This window comes from Bos grunniens, chromosome 13 (genome assembly GCF_055505025.1).
Source record: "Bos grunniens cultivar Pamir isolate PY7600 chromosome 13, Bosgru_T2T1.0, whole genome shotgun sequence".
NCBI classification, from domain to species: domain Eukaryota; kingdom Metazoa; phylum Chordata; class Mammalia; order Artiodactyla; family Bovidae; genus Bos; species Bos grunniens.
In genome coordinates this window covers 8144022-8164984 of record NC_141177.1, presented here as the reverse complement: position 1 = coordinate 8164984, position 20963 = coordinate 8144022, and the positions used below count along the sequence as shown (strand labels likewise).

General features: G+C 45.7%; 1 protein-coding gene across 1 annotated transcript in view; it reads right to left on the bottom strand.

The window, feature by feature from the left end:
* SLC13A3 (solute carrier family 13 member 3) overlaps positions 1–20963 on the bottom strand; it is an 83329-nt gene that overhangs the window by 48284 nt on the left and 14082 nt on the right. Inside the window, exons 2-3 of the mRNA XM_086330816.1 lie at positions 6852–7117; positions 3757–3920 (exon numbers count right to left, since the gene is read on the bottom strand). Of these exons, the coding sequence (XP_086186942.1) occupies positions 3757–3920; positions 6852–7117 (430 nt within the window). The remainder of the gene's footprint in view (positions 1–3756; positions 3921–6851; positions 7118–20963) is intronic.

Genomic DNA, 20963 nt, shown 5'->3' with positions numbered 1-20963 from the left:
GCCACACCCACTCATTTACATATCATCTATGGATGGTTTCTCCGTGCAAGGGCAGAGTTGAGTGGTTGTGACAGAATGGCCAGCAAAGGGTTAAATATGTTACTGTCTTGTCATTTACAGAAAGAGTTTGCTGACCCCTGCTATAGAACAGCTCTTCCTGCCCACATGGAAGACTTTGACCTTGTATAGATCATGGCGTTGCTACTTTATCAACAATGTGATTGATTCTGGACATAGCATGTCACCTCTCTGAACCTCACCTGTAAAGGACTTATAACTATTTCTAGCTTTCAGGGCTGTCATGAAAATAAAATAAGCAAGACCCTTGAGTGTATGATGGAGAAATACCCATATCACAGTAAATGAGATTAACTTAGATGGTGTGTGCTTGTGTGCTCAGTCGCTCAGTCCTGTCCAACTCTGCAACCACAGGGACTGTAGCCCCCAGTCTCCTGGAATTTTCCAGGCAAGAATATTGGTGTGGGTTGCCATGCCCTCCAGGGACTGAATCTATGTCTCCTGTGGCTTCTGCCTTGGTAGGCAGATTCTTTACCACTGAGCCTCCTGGGAAGCCAACTTAGATGGTACATGAATCAGAGTTTAGATTTTTAACAGGTAATTATTTTCACGTATATTCAAAAAAAATAGCACACACAATGCTCGTGGTTTCATAGATAAGGCTTGTTGTGTTTGTTGGGGTAAATGATCGAAAGGTACTGGGGCAGACCTACCATCTCAGCTCTCAACACACACCTTCCATCTTTGGGTCCCAGGTAGCATCTCTCATCCGCAGCATCCTATTCACATCTCAGCCAGACCGAGTAGGAAGCAGGCAGGGAAGGACCAGAAGCTGCACACACCATTCCTAATCATACCCCATTGGCTAATCGTGATCACATGACCATATCTAGTTGCGAAGGAAGCTGAGACATTCAGCCTTTTCTCTGCACAGTCATGTGCCAAGGTAGGGGTTCTATTATTAAAACTGCAAAGGAAGAATTAAGATTGCAATCTCTGCCCCCTTATATACCAATTTAAAAACCTCCTTTTGAAACACATCTGTGTAAACATCTGAGTTAAATCTGAGTTAAATTCACCCATTCCAGTCCATCTTAGTTCACTGATTCCTAGAGTGTCGATGTTCACTCTTGTCATCTCCTGATAGATGGGGAAACAATGAAAACAGTGGCTGACTTTATTTTTCTGGGCTCCAAAATCACTGCAGATAGTGATTGTAGCCATGAAATTAAAAGATGCTTACTCCTTGGAAGCAAAGTTATGACCAACCTAGACAGCATATTAAAAAGCAGAGACATTACTTTGTCAACAAAGGTCCATCTAGTCAAGGCTATGGTTTTTTCAGTAGTCATGTATGGATGTGAGAGTTGGACTATAAAGAAAGCTGAGGGCCGAAGAATTGATGCTTTTGAACTGTGGTGTTGAAGACTCTTGAGAGTCCCTTGGACTGCAAGGAGATCCAACCAGTCCATCCTAAAGGAGATCAGTCCTGGGTGTTCATTGGTGGACTGATGTTGAAGCTGAAACTCCAATACTTTGGCCACCTGATGCAAAGAGCTGACTCATTTGAAAGGACCCTGATGCTGGGAGGGATTGAGGGCAGGAGGAGAAGGGGACGACAGAGGATGAGATGGTTGGATGGCATCACCGACTCGATGGACATGGGTTTGGGTGAACTCTGGGACTTGGTGATGGACAGGGAGGCCTGGCATGCTACAGTTCATGGGGTTGCAAAGAGTTGGACACGACTGAGCAACTGAACTGAACTGTGTAAACAAAAAGAAAGACGTTTTAAAGCAGACAGGATATGGCAGCCATTTTGAAATTAGAAAGGGAAGACCAAGGGAATCACAGAGAAGCCAGTGAACAGTCTTGACATCCCTGTGCCTGTGAAATGACCTGGCACTGCCCTTCTCTGACAAGGAAGATAACCCTTTGTTCTTTAAGTCACTTGCAGACAGACATCCTCTTATCTGCAGCCAAAAGAGTTCTCACTGATGCTGCTGATTCCACGGGGAAGGGAGTGGGCTCTGTAGCCAGGCTGCCTGGGTGCAAAGCTGGGCTCTGCCATTTGCATGCTGTGTGACTCGGGGAAATCAGTTCTCCTCTCTGAGCCCTCATTTAGTCATTTAAAGATACAGCAGCCACTTGTGTTTTGTCGCCTTTAGAACACAATTTCTGAGATTTAACTGAATCTAATTCCTCAGCTCACAGTAGGTTCTCATTCTGTATTGCACGAGGCCACTCTTTTTATTTATTAATTTGGTCCCTTTTATCTCCATTTCCCAATTCCATCCTTTTCAGAGCAACCCCTCTGATGCATCGAATGTGTAGCTTTTCCTTTGTTTGTGTTGTAAGTATTTTTAATTTACATAGTGGTATTGTGTTCTCTTGGGTCAGCCCAAACATTTGTTTGGGTTTTCCCAGGAGGTGTTACAGGCTTCCCTGATAGTTCAGTTGGTAAATAATCTGCCTGCAATGCAGGAGACCCCGATTCAATTCCTGTGTCGGGAAGATACCCTAGAGAAGGGATAGGCTACCCACTCCAGTATCCTTGAGTTTTGCTGTGGCTCAGCTGGTAAAGAATCCGCCTGCAATGTGGGAGACATGGGTTCGATCCCTGGGTTGGAAAGATCCCCTGGAGAAGGGAAAGGCTACCCACTCCAGTATACTGGCATGGAGAATTCCATGGACTGTATAGTCATGGGGTCACAAACAGTCGGACATGACTGAGCGACTTTCACTTTCATAAGGTGTTACAGAAAGCCCCGTGAACTTTTGGGCCAAACCAAAATAACTCATTCTGGCTTTCCCAGTAACAACTAGGTTTTACGAGATTTATATAAATATGCATGAACGCTAAGTTGCTTCTGTTGTGTCAGACTCTTTGTGACTCTGTGGACTGTAGCCCACCAGGCTCCTCTGTCCATGGGATTCTCTAGGCAAGAGTACTGCCATGCCCTCTTCCAGGGGATCTTCTCGACCCAGAGATCAAACCCACATTCACTGTGGCTCCTGCATTGCAAGCGTATTCTTGACTGTTGAGCCAATGGCGAAGCCTTATATAACTTTATGTCTCTCTGAATCTTTCCTCCAAAAAGCAGTTTGGTGCTCAGTGAGGGTGCCCTCCACAATCTACCTCCTCCATTACCGGCAGTGGTGGCCATATCTGAACCCTGGCCCTGACCCAGCACACCACAGGGGCTGCTGTGCTAAAGACTGTCACATGACATGGGTCTCCTTCTGGACTTTTGGTACTTGCATTCAGGGCTAAATTTCTGCATTCCAGGGTATATGAACCCTTAATTTGATTAAATATTTGCAGAATGCCCTTAAGAAAGGGCGATCGTTCACACTCTGTAGCAGCAAAGAGAGTTCCAGTGGCCCCCATTCCTGCCAACATTGGGCACTCTCCAGCCTTCTTATTTTTGCCAATCTCATGGAAGTACATTTCATTGTTGTTTCAATTTACATAGTACCTACTTCATAAGGCTGTTTTGAGAGGCCAAGGAGGTAATGTACGTAAAGTGTTTAACTCATTGCTTAGTACATAGTAAATGCTAAAAAGGTACCGTGGTTTGATTTAGCTAATCCTCAGTTACTCTCATTATTGAACTTGGCACATAGTAGGTGCTCAGTAAGTGCATCCCCTCTGCCTTCCCCGGCACTGCTTGATCATCCCCACTCCCACTCTCCCACCCTGGTGGAGTTGCTCCCAGTCCCTCCCCACAGACTCACCCGCAGTCTCTTCACTCTCCCAGCTGAGGTCCTTATGAGACTCCCTGTGGCCGAAGAGACTCTTCAAGATGGCATTGGCGATGGGCAGCATCATGGCGGTAGAGGCAGTGTTGCTCAGCCACATGGACAGAAACGAGGTGGTCGCCATCATCCCCAGGATGAGCCTGGGGACACAGGGAGTTAGGGGGTAGATCTAGAACCGGGGCCCCTGGTCCCAGTTTGCATCCCACTTGTCTACAGATGGAAAGTCAGGGCCCAGCAAGGACGAGCCAGTGACCAATGGAAACCAAATCCACTCACCATGCTTATTCTAGCTCTTAAGGAAATTGACTAGCTGTATGTAAGTGAACTGACCTCAGGTACCCAGGGTAAAATAGTTCCGGAGGGGCACCAACCCTAAATTTTCTCTCCTTTGCCCCCAAATCCTTAATGGCTCCCATTGCAGAAAAAAAGATGCCTTGACACCAAGATTTTCCACTATTTTACCCTAAACAGTCTTTTCAGCCTCCTCTCCCTCATCCCTTCTTCCCAGGCACCCTTCTCAGGCTCTGCTGAATTTCTCATCAGCCCCCAAACATGCCCTGATGCCCAGACTGCCTGCCATCACTTGGTCCTTCCCACCAATAAGAATCTAAATTTAGTGGTTTTTTTTCCCTTTACGTTGAACTCTTAATCCACCCTAAATTTATTTAGATGTATAGACTGCATATTAAAAAGCAGAGACATTACTTTGTCAACAAAGGTCCATCTAGTCAAGGCTATGGTTTTTCCAGTAGTTATGTATGGATATGAGAGTTGGACTATAATGAAAGCTGAGCGCCAAAGAATTGATGCTTTTAAACTGTGGTGTTGGAGAAGACTCTTGGGAGTCCCTTGGACTGCAAGAAGATCCAACCAATCCATCCTAAAGGAGATCAGTCCTGGGTGTTCATTGGAAGGACTCATGTTGAAGCTGAAACTCCAATACTTTGGCCACCTGATGTGAAGAGATGGATGGCATCACCGACTCAATGGACATGAGTTTGGGTAAACTCTGGGGGTTGGTGATGGACAGGGAGGCCTGGCGTGCTGCGGTTCATGGGGTCGCAAAGAGTCGGACATGGCTGAGTGACTAAACTGAACTGATAAAGCAGAGTCAGATCTAAGATTTTTTTTTAATGAATTAATTATACCAACATCTACCATTTATTGAATCCTTCCCTTCCCCACAGATCTAGATTTCTTCCAGATTATTTATTATTTGTTTTAAAAATCTGTTTCTGAACTAGTATCATACTGTTTTCATTGTTATAACTTTAAAACCCTGAATATTCATTGAAAGGACTGTAACTGAAGCTCCAAAACTTTGGCCACCTGATATGAGGAACCGACTCATTGGAAAATACCCTGATGCTGGGAAAGATTGAGGGCAGGAGGAGAAGGAGACGATGGAGCTTGAGATGGTTGGATGGCATCATCAGTTCAATGAACATGAGTTTGAGCAAACTGTAGGAGATAGTAAAGGACAGGAGAGCCTGGCATGCAGCAGTCCATGGGGTCGCAAAGAGTTTGGCAGAACTTAGTGACTGAACAGCAACAAACTTTAAAACGTGTTTGATAGTAGCCTCATCCTTTCTTTAGTGTCAAATACAACCTCCTCCAGAAGGAAGTCACCTGGGTGGCATCCAGCTTCTCATCCTCGTTTGCTCCCCACGTGGCAGCCAAGAGGAATTTTTAAAAAATGCCAATCCAGTCATGTCACTCCCCAGCTTAGAATTCTTTAAAGCAGAGATTCATAGACAGAGGGGCCATGGATATAATTCAGGATGGAAATGATGGGAGTAAATGAAACTCTACTTTACTAACATCTAATATTCCCTCATAGGTTAGTTGGTAAAGAGTCTGCCTGCAATGCAGGAGACCCTGGTTCGATTCCTGGGTCGGGAAGATCCACTGGAGAAGGGATAGGCTACCTACTCCAGTACTCTCGGGCTTCCCTCGTGACTCAGCTGGTAAACAATCTGCCTGCAACGCAGGAGACCTGGGTTCAATCCCTGGGTTGGGAAGATCCCCTGGAGAAGGGAAAGGCTACCCACTCCAGTATTCTGGCCTGGAGAATTCCATGCGCTGTATAGTCCATGGGGTTGAAAAGAGTCAGACACAACTGAGTGACTTTCACTTTCCCTTCACTTTCACTTCAATAGAAATTGAACATTTCCTTCAGTGATTAATGAAAACAATAAAGTTCAGTATTATTATAAGGGACTTGGTTACAGCCTCAAAACTACAATTACTAGGCTGTCGCTAGATCTCATCATTTATTGTGTTAATAAAGAAGTTCACATGGTATTCTATCAGAAATTTTTTTCTATCACAGATTTGTGTGGTTTTAAAACATTATTTGGATAAGTTCATTTTGCTGTGATTGTTGTTGTTTTAACTCCTACATGTGCTTTATGCATTTAAATAACATTACTGGGAAGGACGCCTTAAGATGCAGCAAACTGCAAAAAAAAAAAAACCAATAACTTCATTTTAAAGGCCATTCAATTCTCTTAAAATGAAAGTCTGAATCCTATCCAGGAGGCCCGAGGCCCCATAGGAATGGACCCTATCTCCTGTCTCTCCAAGGCCATCTTTCCATCCACTCCCCACCCACTGGGTCATCTTGGCTGGTAAATAGAAAACCAGGATGACAGAGCCAGCGCTTACTGTACAGACTCTCATATTGTCATTTTATAAGCAGAGAGAGGGTAAGTCACTCCCAGAGCAGGAAAGGTAGGATTCAGCCCCAAGTCACCTGAGTCGAACTACTAACACAGCCCCCCTCTAAAACTACTGGACACGAATCCCTGGGTGAGGTCTGGGAACCAGCATTTCAACTGACTCCCAAGTGATTCTTATGTAATTCTGAAAACCACCCAAGAGCCTAGCACTGTGTCTGGCACACAGAGTGGGGCTCACTAAATATTTGGGAAATGATTGAACAAGTGGATGATGGGACATGATGAGTTTGTTGCATCAGATGACCAGAGCGGGAAGGGTGGGTTTAGGCTCCGAGAACGGGGCCCCTCTGCCTCTCCACCTCTGGGCTGGACCCCATTACCTGGCCTTACCTGGCTGGCTGGACCCCGGTGAGCATCAGGACCTTGAGGGCAATTCTCCGGTGCAGGTTCCACTCCTCAATGGCGCTGGCCATGATCAGACCGCTGAGGAAGAGGAAGTTGGTGTCCAGGAAGTACTGGGCGCAGACCTTGTTGGAGGGCAGGATGCCCAAGAAGGGGAAGAGGACGATGGGCAGCAGGGCTGTCACCGAGAGGGGCAGGGCCTCGGTGCACCAGTACACCGCCATGAGCAGGATGACGAACAGGCAACGACCTTCCTGCAGCGGGGAGATGCAGGCTTAGGAGGGTCAGCAGAACTTGGGGTGGCAGGGACAGAAGAGATCCTGGAGCAGGGCCCATCCCCGAGGCACGTTCCTTGGGGAGGCAGTGGAGAGGGTACGTGCCCAAGGCTCAGACCTTGAGCAGGTGGTGTCACTGATCTGAGCCTCATTTTACTCAACTATAAAGTGGGGGAGCCATACCTGTCATTTTATAGGACTGTGTGAAGGTCACGTGAAATAGCCCCATTGTCTTTGAAGTAGTCCCTGAGATGAGCACGAGAGTGAAAGCGGTTTGAGGGACTTCCCTGGTGGTCCAGTGGTTAAGACTCAGTGCTTCCACCACAGGGGGCACAGGTTCGATCCCTGGTGGGGGAGCTAAGGTCTCTCACGCCACATGGCACAGCCAAAAAGAGAGTGTGTGAAAGTGAAAGTAGTTTGCTTGATGGGCAAGCCTAGAAAGCTCTGAAAGGGCACTGAGGAAGTGAAATAGAGAAGGAAGCCAAGATGATTTATTAACGAGACGGTTACCGCTGTGGGCAGCAGGAGTGCGATCTTGATCAGGACCCCTGAAGAAAGGGTAGATCAGACCTCAGAGTAGTCCCCCTGGGAGGCAAGGAAGCAGCCAACTCTTGGTCATCATTGGTTGAGGGTTGCTCGTGGGAGCGTTAACTCCCCAGCACTTGGGCCTGCCCTGTGCAGCAGCCAGAGAACATGCTCCTGCCGAGCATCCTGGGTTCAGTAAGAAGCTACCAGCCTGTGCAGAATGGTGAGTGCCACAGGGGATGCAGAAAGAGCACCAGTAGCTACTGCTGCACCCACACGCGGCATTTAGCACAATGTCCAATACCCGGTACACACTCTATAAAGAGTGACGATAGTTACTGATATTTATTGAGTTATTGGTCTTCCAAGGTGGTTCAGTGGTAAAGAATCCACCTGCCAATGTAGGAGATGCAGGTTCGATCCCTGGGTGGGGAAGATCCGCTGGAGGAGGAAACAGCAACCCACTCCAGTATTCTTGCCTGGAGAATCCCATGGACAGAGGAGCCTGGTGGACTATAGTCCATGGTATTGCAAAGCAGTCAGACATGATTTAGTGACTAAACAATAGCGACAACCTTGGGTGATTAAGTACCAGGTGTTGTTTATTCCTCACAAAATCCCAGTGAAGTAGGTGCAATTAATATGACCGTTTGATGGATTGGCAATTTAAGATGCAAGGAGGTCACTAGCGAGGCAATGACTGTGAACCAAAACAGTCTGCCTCCAGAGCCAACTCTCTTAACCAAGTTGTCAGCTGATTACTAGAATCTAGGACAGCTTGACAATGCAATTTCAAAGATTCAAAACAAAACAGATTGAGGCTGATTCAAGTGCAATCTATTCCAGAGACATCCTCACAGACACTTGGAAATAATGTTTCACCAACGAGTTAGGCATCTCTTAGCATGGTCAAGTTGACTGATGAAATTAACCTGAAAGCAGATTTTTATACCTTACTGGTTTTCTCCTCCACTAGAATGTAAACTCTAGGAGGGCTGGGATTATATCCCTGAAGCCAAGAGCAGTGTCTGGAACTTTTAGTAGGAACCCAAAGTATTTGTTAACATGACTAATACTTGTAACTCAGAGACAGTGCTTACAACATGCTCCCTGTCTTCTATTCTGCAAACATTACTCCTGACCAGACTGGGAGTTGAGACTAGGAAAATGACTGGGACACTGTCATGCACTTTTACCAGCAAATCTGTGCCAATCATAGGACCATTTTCAATAGTTAGTTCTTCTCAAACTCAAGTGACCTTATCAGACCCTACCCACCTAGTATTCCTCAAGTGGTGTGCTGGGAAATGATTAACAACTGACTCTGAAAAACTGCAGGTATGTGTGTGTAAAAGTTCTTAACTACTACTCAATTCAGCTAAGAAGTCACTCAAGTCATCGATCAATGAGTTTAGTTCCACTGTGAATGTGTGTGTGCTAAGCTGTGTCCGACTGTTTGCGATCCCATGGATTGTAGCCCACCAGGTTCCTCTGTCCAGGAATTTTCCAGGCAAGAAGACTGGAGAGGGTTGCCATTTCCTACCAGCATATCTTCCAGACCCAGGGATTGAACCCATATCTCCTGCATTGGCAGGTGAATTCTTTACCCCTAGTGCCACCTGGAATGTTAGTTATATTTTCCTTTATATTAATTATTAAGACAAAATGGACTCAATGAATAGTCCATTTATCAATGGTGTGTCTTCTTTACTGAATCAAATGATGGTTTTCAAATACTGGAGGAGGGGACTTCCCTGACGGTTCGGTGGTTACAACTTTGCCTTCCAATGCAGAGGGGTGTGGGTTTGTTCCCTGGTTGGAGAGCCAAGATCGCTCGTGCTTCATGGTCAAAAAACCAAATCATAAGGCAGAAGCAATATTGTAATAAACTCAATAAAGACTTAAAAAATGATCCGCATGAAAAGACGTTGGACGAAAAGTTGCTCATTTTTTGTGCTATTCACAATGTCCCAGCTATAGACAACACATTTTAAGTGTGATCTGCATTACTAAATTTTCCCATCACCTTAAAACTAGACAAGCACCCAAACAATAAGCCAAGCCCTGATTTGTAGTGTTTACTGATTCCTATGGTGTGAATACCTCCACATGGCTGATTTGAAGCCACCAAGTTACATCACTGGGCACAGAATGCTGGGAGATGGACAGTATCACAACACTCTACAGTATTTCTACTGTACAGTTAGAGGTAAATAATAGTAGAGGTAGATAACCGTAGATGTAAATAACATCAAGACCTTACAAAATAGTAACACAATTAGGAAGTGATGAGCTTTGACTATCTATTACCTTTGTTTTGATATATTTTATTTAACACCAGTTCATAAAATTTCACCTTAAATAGTGTCTACGTTCAACAACTAGCTAGCAAAGTTCATGAAAATCTAACCATCGGGTCTCGTGAGCCAGAAGTACACGGCTCCAGTCACGGTTGTGGGCCTCCAGGCAGAAACACAAACATGGACTCCCCAAGGAGTCAAGGTCACTCTGGTGCAAACTTGACATTCTTCAACCCATGTGTGGTATCATGCTCCATCATGCACCCATCGTTTAAAAATAATACAACTGTTTGCTGTCAAAGCTTGCTGCTGGCTTTGGAAGACATGCCACATCTATCCTGTTTTATATACAACCTGACAGGCCAATAGGTATTTCAGTTTGAAAAAGATATGTGTGTCTAATCAAGCAAATACCATAGGCTGGGTGGCTTAAACAGCAGACAATTATTTTTCACAGTTCTGGAGACCAGAAGCTCTGGGGTCCAGGTGTCAGCAGACTTGGGTTGTGGGGAGAACTCCGTTTGTGACTCATAGATGACTGTCTTCTTCTTACGTCCTTACTTGGTCCTTCTTTGGTGCCAGGCATAGAGAAACATGCTTTCTTCTAATAAGAGCTATAATTTCATTCCCAGGCTTCCCAGGTGGCGCTAGTGGATAAAGAACCCACTTGCCATGGTAGGAGACATAAGTTTCGGGTTTGATCCCTGGGTCAGGAAGATCCCCTGGAGGAGGAAATGGCAACCCACTCCAGTATTCTTGCCTGGGAAATCTCATGGACAGTGGAGCCTGGCAGGCTATGGCCCATAAGGTCACAAAGAGTCGGACTTAGCACATAGCACATAGCACAATTCCATCCCCACCCTCATGAACTGATCTAATCTTACAGCTTCAAAAGGATACTAAATAGATAGTATGAACCACTTGATACCAATAAATTTGATAACTTGGAGGAAATAGAAAAACTTCTTGAAAAACATAACTTATTCAATTATTAGAGAAAGAAATAGAAAAACTGTTTCATTGACTTTGAAAGAAATGGAATTAATCATTAAAAATCCCCCTGCAAAAACACAAAAACAAAAAATACTTCTAAGCCCTGCTGGCTTCAATGGTAATTCTACCAAATGTTTAAGGACTAAATAATATCTATCTTACACAAATCCTTCCAGAGAATAGAAGGAAAAAAGGAGCACCTCTCAATCCATTTTGTGAGGCCAGCGTAACCCTCTTACCTGGGTTATCCTGATAAAGGTGTGAAGCGAAAAGAAAAGAATATTATAATAGTTGAGGTCACCTGGAAAATTCGAGCTCTGAGAAGCTCTATTTAGAACTGCCTTCTCAATCCTGCCTCCCATCACCATGCAGCAGAATAATTATGGTAATAATGACAACCACCAACATGTTTTGAGTATTTATTAAATTCCAGGCATTTGACATGTATTAATTCATTTAACGAGAGGCCCTATTATTTTTCAGAGGGGATTACAGAAGACATGGGTTTAGTCATGCGTGTGAAGCTGTGACCCAGATAAGTCAGTCCCATGATGGTGTTGCAATTCATGAACTGCACATCTAAACAGAAATTCTAATTTTTAAACTCCTTTCCCTTAAACATGTGAAGGACTCCGAGTATAACGAGAGCTAACAAGTGCTTACAACTGGCCGGGTACTTTTCCTAGTAATTTACATGCATTAACTCATTCCGTTCCTTAGCTCCTCTTGGAGGCAGGTATTATTAATATCCATTTTACTGATGGGACAACTGAGGCAAAGGGGATAAGCCAGGTGTCTTGCTCAAAGTTACTGAGGCAGAGCCAGGATTTGAACTCAAGGCGGCCTGACTCCAGAGTTTGCACTCTGTACCACTCCACATCTCTGCATGATCCGCGGCTGCCCTTGCCAAATTCCTGCATCCTCTAGATCGCTAGCATCCCTGGAATCTCTCAAACTCCTAGATCAAAAGAACCCCTCTGAAGCTCACTGGCCTGGCCTGCCATCTATGTCCCTCCATCACTTCTCATCTGTGCCCCCACTGTCCCCAAAGAACACGCTCTTAATGACCATCATGTCCCCTCCCGATTTCCCCATTCCAGAAGCCTCACCCTTCCATTTTGTCTTTTCTTTTCCAGAGAATGATCTAACTGGAAGCTATCATCCTTGCTCTCATTCATATGAGAGCAACCACCACCAGCACCATAGTAAGACTACTAAGAACCAACCTTTACTGAGAACGTGCTACGGGCCAGACACCATCCCAAATACTGTCCCTGCATGATCTCAGTTTAGTTGTGACTGTCACAACCGCCTTAGGAAGTAGGTCCCATGCTTACCTCCCTTGTACAGATAAGGAAACTGAGGCACAGGGTGGTTAAGTAACCTGACCAACATTACAAAGGCTCCCAGGTGGCGCTAGTGGTAAAGAAACTGCCTGCCACTGTAGGAGACATAAGAGACGCAGGCTCAGTCCCTGGGTTGGGAAGATCCCCTGGAGAAGGGCATGGCAGAAACTGACCATTCTACTTTCTATGCAGAGATCATGTGTGTGCACTCAAGTAACTGGAGGATTTTAATTATTCACACTTCTCAAGAGTGATGGGGCAGTCGTGGTCTTCAGGACTACGTGGGTAATAGGGGAAGAACGTCCCCTCTACATTTTTAGAGCGACAACTGGAGAGAAAAACAAACATGATTTTTAAAATATTAGCTTTATGAGCTATAGTTTACACACAATAAAATGCATGTATTGTAAGTGTACAGTCTGTGTTTCGACAAATGTATGAACCCACACAATCACCATCCCAATCAAGATGCAGAACGTTTCCAGTAAAGAAATCTGGTGAACATGTACAATGCAATACTACTCAGCAGGGATATGCACGGACCGAGAAATGACCACACTAAGTGAAATAAGTCAGAAAGGCCAATATTGTATGATAAAACTTACATGCGGAATCTAAAAATACGATACAAATGAACTTACAAAACAGAACCAGACTCACAGACATGGAGAACAAACTACTTATATATGAAAATAGAGGACCTACTATACAGCACATGGAATTATAGTCAGTATTTTATAATAAATTATAATGGAAAAGAACCTGAAAAAGAATATATATATATATAATTGAATCACTTTGATGTACACCAGAAACTTGCAAAACATTGTAAATCAACTATAGCTCAAAAAAAAGAGACACAGAGCATTTCCATCCCCCGAGAGAGTACCCCTCAGCCCCTTTCAGGTCAGTCCTCAGGACCCCTTCAAAACATGGCCATGATTTCCATCACTATAGCTTTTTTCTCCTCTTCTGGGAATTTACTTGAACGGAATGATACAGAATGGACCTTTGTATTTTCTGCTCAGAGTAGTGCCTGTGGTTCATCCTGGAGGTTGTGTGTGTTTGAAGTTTTCTCTTGTTCATAGCTGCATGGCATTCAATTCTGGAAATATACCACTCTTTCTCTGTACATCTTCTTGCTTATGGAAACTGGAGTGCTTCCAGTTTGGTATTATTGTAAATAAACCTGTTGTAAGTATTCGAGCACTTCTGCTTCAGGGCTGACATCTTGCCAGTCCTTTAGTGCAACGCTATAAATTCTGTGCATTATATGATGGGAGGGGCTGTTGGTAAATTCTGGGCTGCCTGGGTGGCCTTTCAAAGGCCTTTGAGTCCCAGGCCTGGATTCTCTCTCCCTTTCCCCTCTTTTCTCCCTCCCTCTGTTTGTCTCACTCTGTCCCACTTTCTCTTCCCTCTCTGGGTGCTCTTGCCAGGAGGTCAACATTCATCTTTTGTGGAGAAATGACTCCAGATCCAGCACATGTCAGCCAGTGGGGGTGACCCAAGGGAAATGGCAGGAACCGGGAAGTCGATCGTTGGCCCTCACGGGGCTTCGGCAGTAAGTGGGTCAACAGTGTTTCGTTGCCTCGATGGTTAGGAATTGGAGCAGGGCCGGGGTGACCCAAAGTAGCTCCCCTGCCTGGGTTGAGCTTCCTGTGGGCAAACTGGATTCAGAATTGCTAGCTGAGCGCCAGGCATCTGGTGAGGAATTAATAAGTACTGCTACCCCTCACCCCCACCCCTCCATCCCTGCAGTCCTCTAGGCCAGAGCTGAGTTCCAGAGAGCAAAAGTCTCCCAGGAGGTCTGGAGGCAAGACCAGAGAGCTGACCTGCAGACGCTAAGTGGGGGGCACTCAGTGATTCAGCCGGCCAAGCTGGTTCCCACCTCCAGGGCTTTGCACCTGCTGCCTCCTCTGCCCGGCCTTCAGCCTTGATCTCTGCCTACCTCACTCCTCCTTGTTCAGCCTCATCTCAAAGGTCGCCTCTTCATGGACCACTCTACTGTCCACGATCTGATCCCCACAACCCAGCCTCATTCTTGTCAAGCACTTTCCAATGACTGCAGAATTTATTCATTCACTTATCATTAGCTCTCTTCCCACCAGACCTCAAGCTCCAGGCAAACAGCGTTCTTGTCTGTTTTGCTCACCTCTCTCTTTAGGGCCTCAGTGGACATTTGTTAAATGAATGATTGTATGTGTGTGTGTGTGTTTAGTCAATCAGTTGTGTCCGACTCTTTGGACTGTAGCCCGCCAGGCTCCTTTGTCCATGGGATTTCCCAGGCAAGGATACTGGTGTGCGTTGCCATTTCCTCCTTCAGGGGATCTTCCCAACCCAGGGATCAAACCCATGTCTCCTGGTCTCCTGCACTGCAGGCAGATTTTTTACCCACTGAGCCATTGGGGAAGCCCAAATGAATGACTAAATGCTCTAAATCAGGCATCACAACCTCAAGTGCAAGGAACAATTTAATGAGTGAAGTGGGCTAGCCTAAGGAAAATCACTTCATTTTTCTGGAGTCTGATTTGCACTTCTGACAGTGCTATGGGTACAGGGAACTGATCTTCCAACACAGGAAAAAAATGACCAAGTTTGATGATAAATTACAGCTGGCACTGGGCTTTCATGTCATGGGGGCAACAGGAAGAAGTGGGGACTCTGGTGAAGTGGGGAGTATAGGCCCCTTGAAAACAGCAACTGCTGCTCAGCTCCTGACTATTGCCATGGGGCCCAGGATGCCAGCTCTGGTTTTTCAAGAAAGGCTTGAAATTGTGCTTTTATGTGACATTTCACAGTTTTAAATTATTTGCTCATTAAAATGAAAGTATGGGCCAAAAAAAAAAAAACAACCCATGTCCGCAAAAGGCATCAGACCCACGGTCACCAATGTACGACCTCTTGTCTAAATGGTCTTAATGGGTGGAAAGTCCCAGAAAAGAGCTCACACATACACAATTCTGATCTAATGTCAAGTTGTTCATGGATTACTAGGAATCACAGGATGCTCTGTGAGAAGTCCTTGTTCTGTTTAAAAACCCTCATTTTACAGGGACAGAAACTGAGGTCACGGAGAAGCCACATGGAGCACAAGAGCAGATCTCATGGTTCCTGGTCCAAATAGTGAATCAGGGAGCGGGGTCCAGTGGGGTCGGTTTTACTCCGGCACACAGCACGTCCGAGCCACCTCTACCTCTGGGCCCCCTGTTCAGTGAACTCAGACCAGCCACCTGGCCACAGGGAGAGTCAGTCTGCGTGTCTGCCGAATGGAATCTTCCTTTGGTTCCCTCAAGGGCAGGTTTGGGTAAAGCCTAGCGTCACATGAACCCAAGGCCCTGTTCCTTTGAATTTTAACCTCTGGAGTCCAGAGGTAGGGGGAGGTGTCTGCTCTCGAAGGCTCACTTTCTGGGTCATCTCAAGAGTCATCAGTACGCCCCTTGGCCACTCCGTTCGGTCTAGATGTTCTGCTTCAGGAAGGGGAATTTGCTGAGATGGCACAGGATAGACGGAGTTGTGGCTCAAGGTGAAACACTGCTCACGGCCCCAGCCTGTGCCCTCTGCCAGCAGAAGCTGCCATGACTCAGCTAAAACCCTCAGGGGGGACTACCAGAAGGAGACTGCAGTCCGAGAAGACTGGGGTGAGAAGCCAGAAGGCTGGTCCTAACTGTGAAAGCTGATTGACCCCAGAGGCCAGAATCTGGAAGGATTTGATGCGGATGTGGTTGGGGGATGGATGAAATGGAAAGTGGTCAGATTTCTTTTTCAGAAGGGAAAAGAATGCCAAGGAAATCTCTAGAACTAGGCTGTCCAAATATACCAGTTCTGGGCCACTGGTGGCTGTGTAAGTTTGAATTCATTAAAATTAAATGAAATTTAGAATTCCAGGTTCTCAGTCACATGAGCCACATGTCAAGTGCTCCACAGTTACATAAGATGAGTGTCATTCTGGACAGAGCAGATCTAGAACGTCCCCATCACTGCAGAAAGTTCTCTTGGACAGAGTCATTCTAGAGGATTCAGGTCCGAGGGCCAGGAAGCCTGGGCATAGTGCTTTTGCCACTGATTCTTGTGTCAAGTCACTGAGTTCATCCATCTGCAACTTGGGAATAATAATGGTGCGATGCCTACATCCTAGAGGATCCCACGAGAAAGGATGCACATAAACGCATTCTGAAATGCGTACTTAACAGGCAGAGTAGGAGTGAGATTACAAATGAATTTCTTCATTTTTCCAAATTTCAACTATATATGTACATGTTTTTTTAAAATAGACATTCCCTGAATACATATGTAATGTATCTATAAAATTCTGAGGTTGCATTCTCTTTTCTGAGAATTAGGAAATACTTCCTTGTGCAGAAATTTGAGGCCAGCCTGATTTCTTCCTCCTTAGAGCTCATCAAATTTTTTGCCTGGATATCCATAACATTATTTGGTTTAATCCTCAATTCATTCATGTTGCCATGACATAGCTCAGAGTTGATGAGTCTCTATACGTTATTTTTCCTTGGAGACAGAAAATTTGTATATGTTTTAAATTAATTTGACTTCAGGGTCATTTAATTAATTAATCCTCTAGAATTAGAGGTAAATTCATTTTCTACTATTAAAGATTCCAATATTGTTTTCTGTTTTATTTGTTTGATTTCTTTTTCTTTCTTCTTCAGCAACACCAATTACGCAGAAGTTGGATTTCCTTTGTCTTCCATATTGACCATTTTTCTTTCATCCTTTCTTACTCTTTCTGACTTAATTTTGTTACATCTTCTTTAGCTTGTGTAACAAGTTCTGGATTATGTTTTTAATAGTTTACATTTTGCTATTTCCAGTAGAGCTTTTCTAATAGTGTGGCTTCACTTTTCTCTGTCACCCACTTTCATTTCTCTTCTGACACTGCTTTTCTCAACTGCATCTGCTTTTTATTCTCTTCTTTGAACTTTTTATTTCTTATCTTGAGACTTATTTTAGGAAGGTCATCATTTGTTTTTTCGTGTGTGTTTTACAGAGAAATGTCAGTTCAGCAGCGTCTCCTACTTCATAACACAGCTCTTCCGGTATTTGTCTTTGTTTATTTTTCATTTGATGTTCTCTTTCCTCTTATTTCTCACACAACCTTTTTGTAGGTCCCGTGCTGGCTGCTTGTCACAGATATTTGTTAAAGGAAAGTGTGTGGACAGGAGCTGGAAGGAAGCTGAGGCAGGCAGGTAACCCTGTGGATTATCTTAGATCCTTTGTCACCAGCGCTGCCCTGAAATATATTAATATCTCTACTCTAAGCAATAGACTTGGAGTGGAGATTAAGTTTAAAGACCTAAGAATATCACAGTTCTTCAGTGTCTCCTTGAGTAAGTCTCTGACTCACTGAGAGAGAAAATTAGAACCCTTAGAACCAAACGGCTGATTGTTATCTATCCTTTCTCTCACCTGCCACTTTAACATCCTACTTCTTGCCAAGGGTCTTCAAGTCTCTTCATGCAGTTCATCTGAACTCTGAACTGTCACATACATCTCAGTGACTCTCCCTTCCCCTGTGCAGGCTTCAGGCTTTGCCAGGATTAGGAAGGGTTCATAGAGTTGAAAAACCCTTCTGGAGACTTCTACCTCCTGCTCAGGAGCTGCAGAAGCACATGCCATTCTTGGTTCCCTTCTGCACTTTGGTCCAAATCCCACAGTCATTGTCAGTCTTCACAAACAGGGTGGGATTGTGGTCTGCCCTTCTTTTATCAGATATGGCAATTTCTCCTCTTTTGTTGCTTTTTGTTACTTTTCCCAGACTGCTTCAGAAAGGTGAATGGAATAGAAAAGTCTGGACTCCACCAACGTAGTAATTTTGTCATCAGAAAGTACTACATCTCCTTTTGCTTATCTGTCTTTTCTAATCTTCCTATAATAAACATGCAGTAGAAATAGTGTTGGGCTTCTCGGGTGGTACTAGTGGTAAAGAAGCTGCCTGCCAATGCAGGAGACGTAGGAGACACGGGTTCAATCCCTGGGTTGGGAAGATCCCCTGGAGGAGGGCATGGCAACCCACTCTGGTATTCTTGCCTGGAGAATCCCCTGGACAGGGGAGCCTGGGGTCACAAAGAGTCAGACATGACTGAAGTGAGTTAGCATGCACGCACAGAAATAGTATTGGCTTTGGAATCAGACAAGCCTGAACACTAAATGCAATCCTTCCACACTCTAGCTGTGTGATCTAGTTATTTAACTGCCCTCACCATCAGTTTCCTTGTGTGCTATAGGCACGTAATAATAGTCTCTACCTTGGAGAGTGATTTATTTCATATGAAATGACCACGGACATGGGAATGCTCAATAAATTTGAGCTATTGTTACATTGCAATAACAATACAAGGGTAGGGGTTTCCCTGGTGGCTCAGTGGTAAAGAATCCATCTACCAATACAGGAGACTCAGGTTCGATCCCTGATCTGGAAGATCCCACATGCCATGGTGCACCACAATTATTGAGTCTGTGCTCTATAGCCTGGGAGCCACAGCTATGGTGCCCACGTGCCGCACCTACTTAAGCCTGGGTGTCCTGCAGCCCCTGTTGCATAACAGGAGAAGCCACCACAACGAGAAGCCCATGCACTGCAGCTAGAGAGTAGCCCCTACTTGCCGCAACTAGATAAAAGCCCTCGCGGCAACGAAGACCCAGCAGAGCCAAAAATAAATAAAATTATTTAAAAAATAATAATACAAGTTTAATTTCTTAAAGTGAAAGTGAAAAATCGCTCAATTGTGTCCGACTCTTTGTGACCCCATGGACTAACAGTCCATGGAATTCTCCAGGCCAGAATACTGGAGTGGTTAGCCATTCCCTTCTCCTGGGAATCTTCCCAACACAGGGATCGAACCCAGGTCTCCCACACTGCAGGCAGATTCTTTACCAGCTGAGCCACAAGGGAAGCCCAAATTTCTTAAAGCTGAGCTTCAAATAAACTATTCTTAAATCTTTAAATAAATCCTAAAATATCCGAGCTAGAATTAACCTGAGATTACTTAATCCAGCGGTTCTCAATAGGGGATGACTCTGACCTCCAGGGGACAAAGGGAACATTTTTGGGTGATTGGAGGAGATGATGCCAGTGGCATCTAGTGGGCAGAGGCTGTTAAACATCCCGCAGTGCCAAGGACAGCCCCCCCACAACAGAAAATGACTTGTTTCCAGTAGGAGCAAAGTCACCATTGCTGAGGCTGAGGAACCCTGGCCTAATTTAACCCCTAGTACAATGACTGCCCAGAGAAGGACAGTGTCTCGCCTGAGGTCACACAGCAAGGCAGATGCAAGGACTTGTTTTACCCCGTTTCGTGGAAAGATCATTGCACTCTGAGGTCTATCGGGTGGCAGAAGTTGGGGGCTGAGCTGGGATGAGGGTGAGGCGGGTACATGACCCTGACAGTGAGTCCCTCCTGAAACTTTGTTCCTGGGGTCCTTCACCTGGCTGTCCCTAGTCCTGGCCCTGGCTGGGAGCAACAGTTGGGCCGGGATGGCAGGGGTGGGGGGGTCCTCATAGTCCCTCACCAGCCCAATTCATGCCAGCCTGACCCAGACATTTCTGACAGAAAGCCTTGTAATCCGCCCACTGAAGAAATCCCAGCTTCTCAGGCTCAGCTGGTCCGTAAGTATGGGGATTAAAGTCTGCAGGCAAAACACGCAGAGGTGACAACGAGAAGGAAGAAAGTGCCAGGTCAGGCAGTTAATTTTTGAGCTGGGGGAATGATTTCCAGACAGACACAAGGCAACTTGTCCCCCACTGCCCCCAAGCCTGCCCCCCTCACCCAGGAAAAGAAAGAAAGAGCACTGGGGTGTTCTCTGAGTCCGGGGCGGGAGCTGTTCGGAAACCGTGTCCACCCCACCACCCCCTCCCCCGCCCCACATCCATCTTCCTGCTGGGTTGCCTTTTTGTCAAGGCGCTGGGCTGTGAGCGAGGCGCTATGCCAGGCCCTTCGGGAAGCAGGATCACGGCCAGGTGCTCACAGTGGTGCCCTCCTGCTGCCTACTAGAGGCCCATTCCCCAGGAATGTCCAGGGCCAGGGCTGTGGGGAGCCCTGAACTCTGAACTCTAGAATGGCCAGAGCCAGGCCTTCAATCTCTCGGTATCCCCTCCATCCCAAGGCTGGGCCTCCACAGTGGTCAAAACCCCTGAGGCCACTCGGGGCTGGAAATAGTGGCTCAGGCACCCACAGCTGGTGTGAGGGACCTTGGGCAGGTTCGGACCTCAGCTTGCTCGTAGATAACATAGGAACTACAGCATCACGCTGCACCTAGAAATGACCAGCCCCTGAGAAGCAGGAGCCGTTGGGATCAACAGAAAGAACAGTGGACAGGGAATTAGTTAGGAGATGGGGGCTGAAATCAGAGCCCGACGTCAAGAAGCAGAGGCGCTTGAGTTGCGAGGTTGGCATCTAGCGGTAGAGGGCCTGGGTTCGGATCCTGCCTCTACTGCTTCCTAGAACAAGTGACTTGTTGTGCCTCGGTTTCCTCATCTGGAAAATGGGGATGATGACAATGATGCTAAGAATTTCAGCCTCACAAAGTTACTGTTACAAGGATTAAATGCAGGGAATGTAGGTTGAGTGCTGGGAGCAGTGCGTGGCAGATTAAGTTATAAAACGTTAGCTCCTACTGACAGGATCTGTTACTTCTGCCCATTTC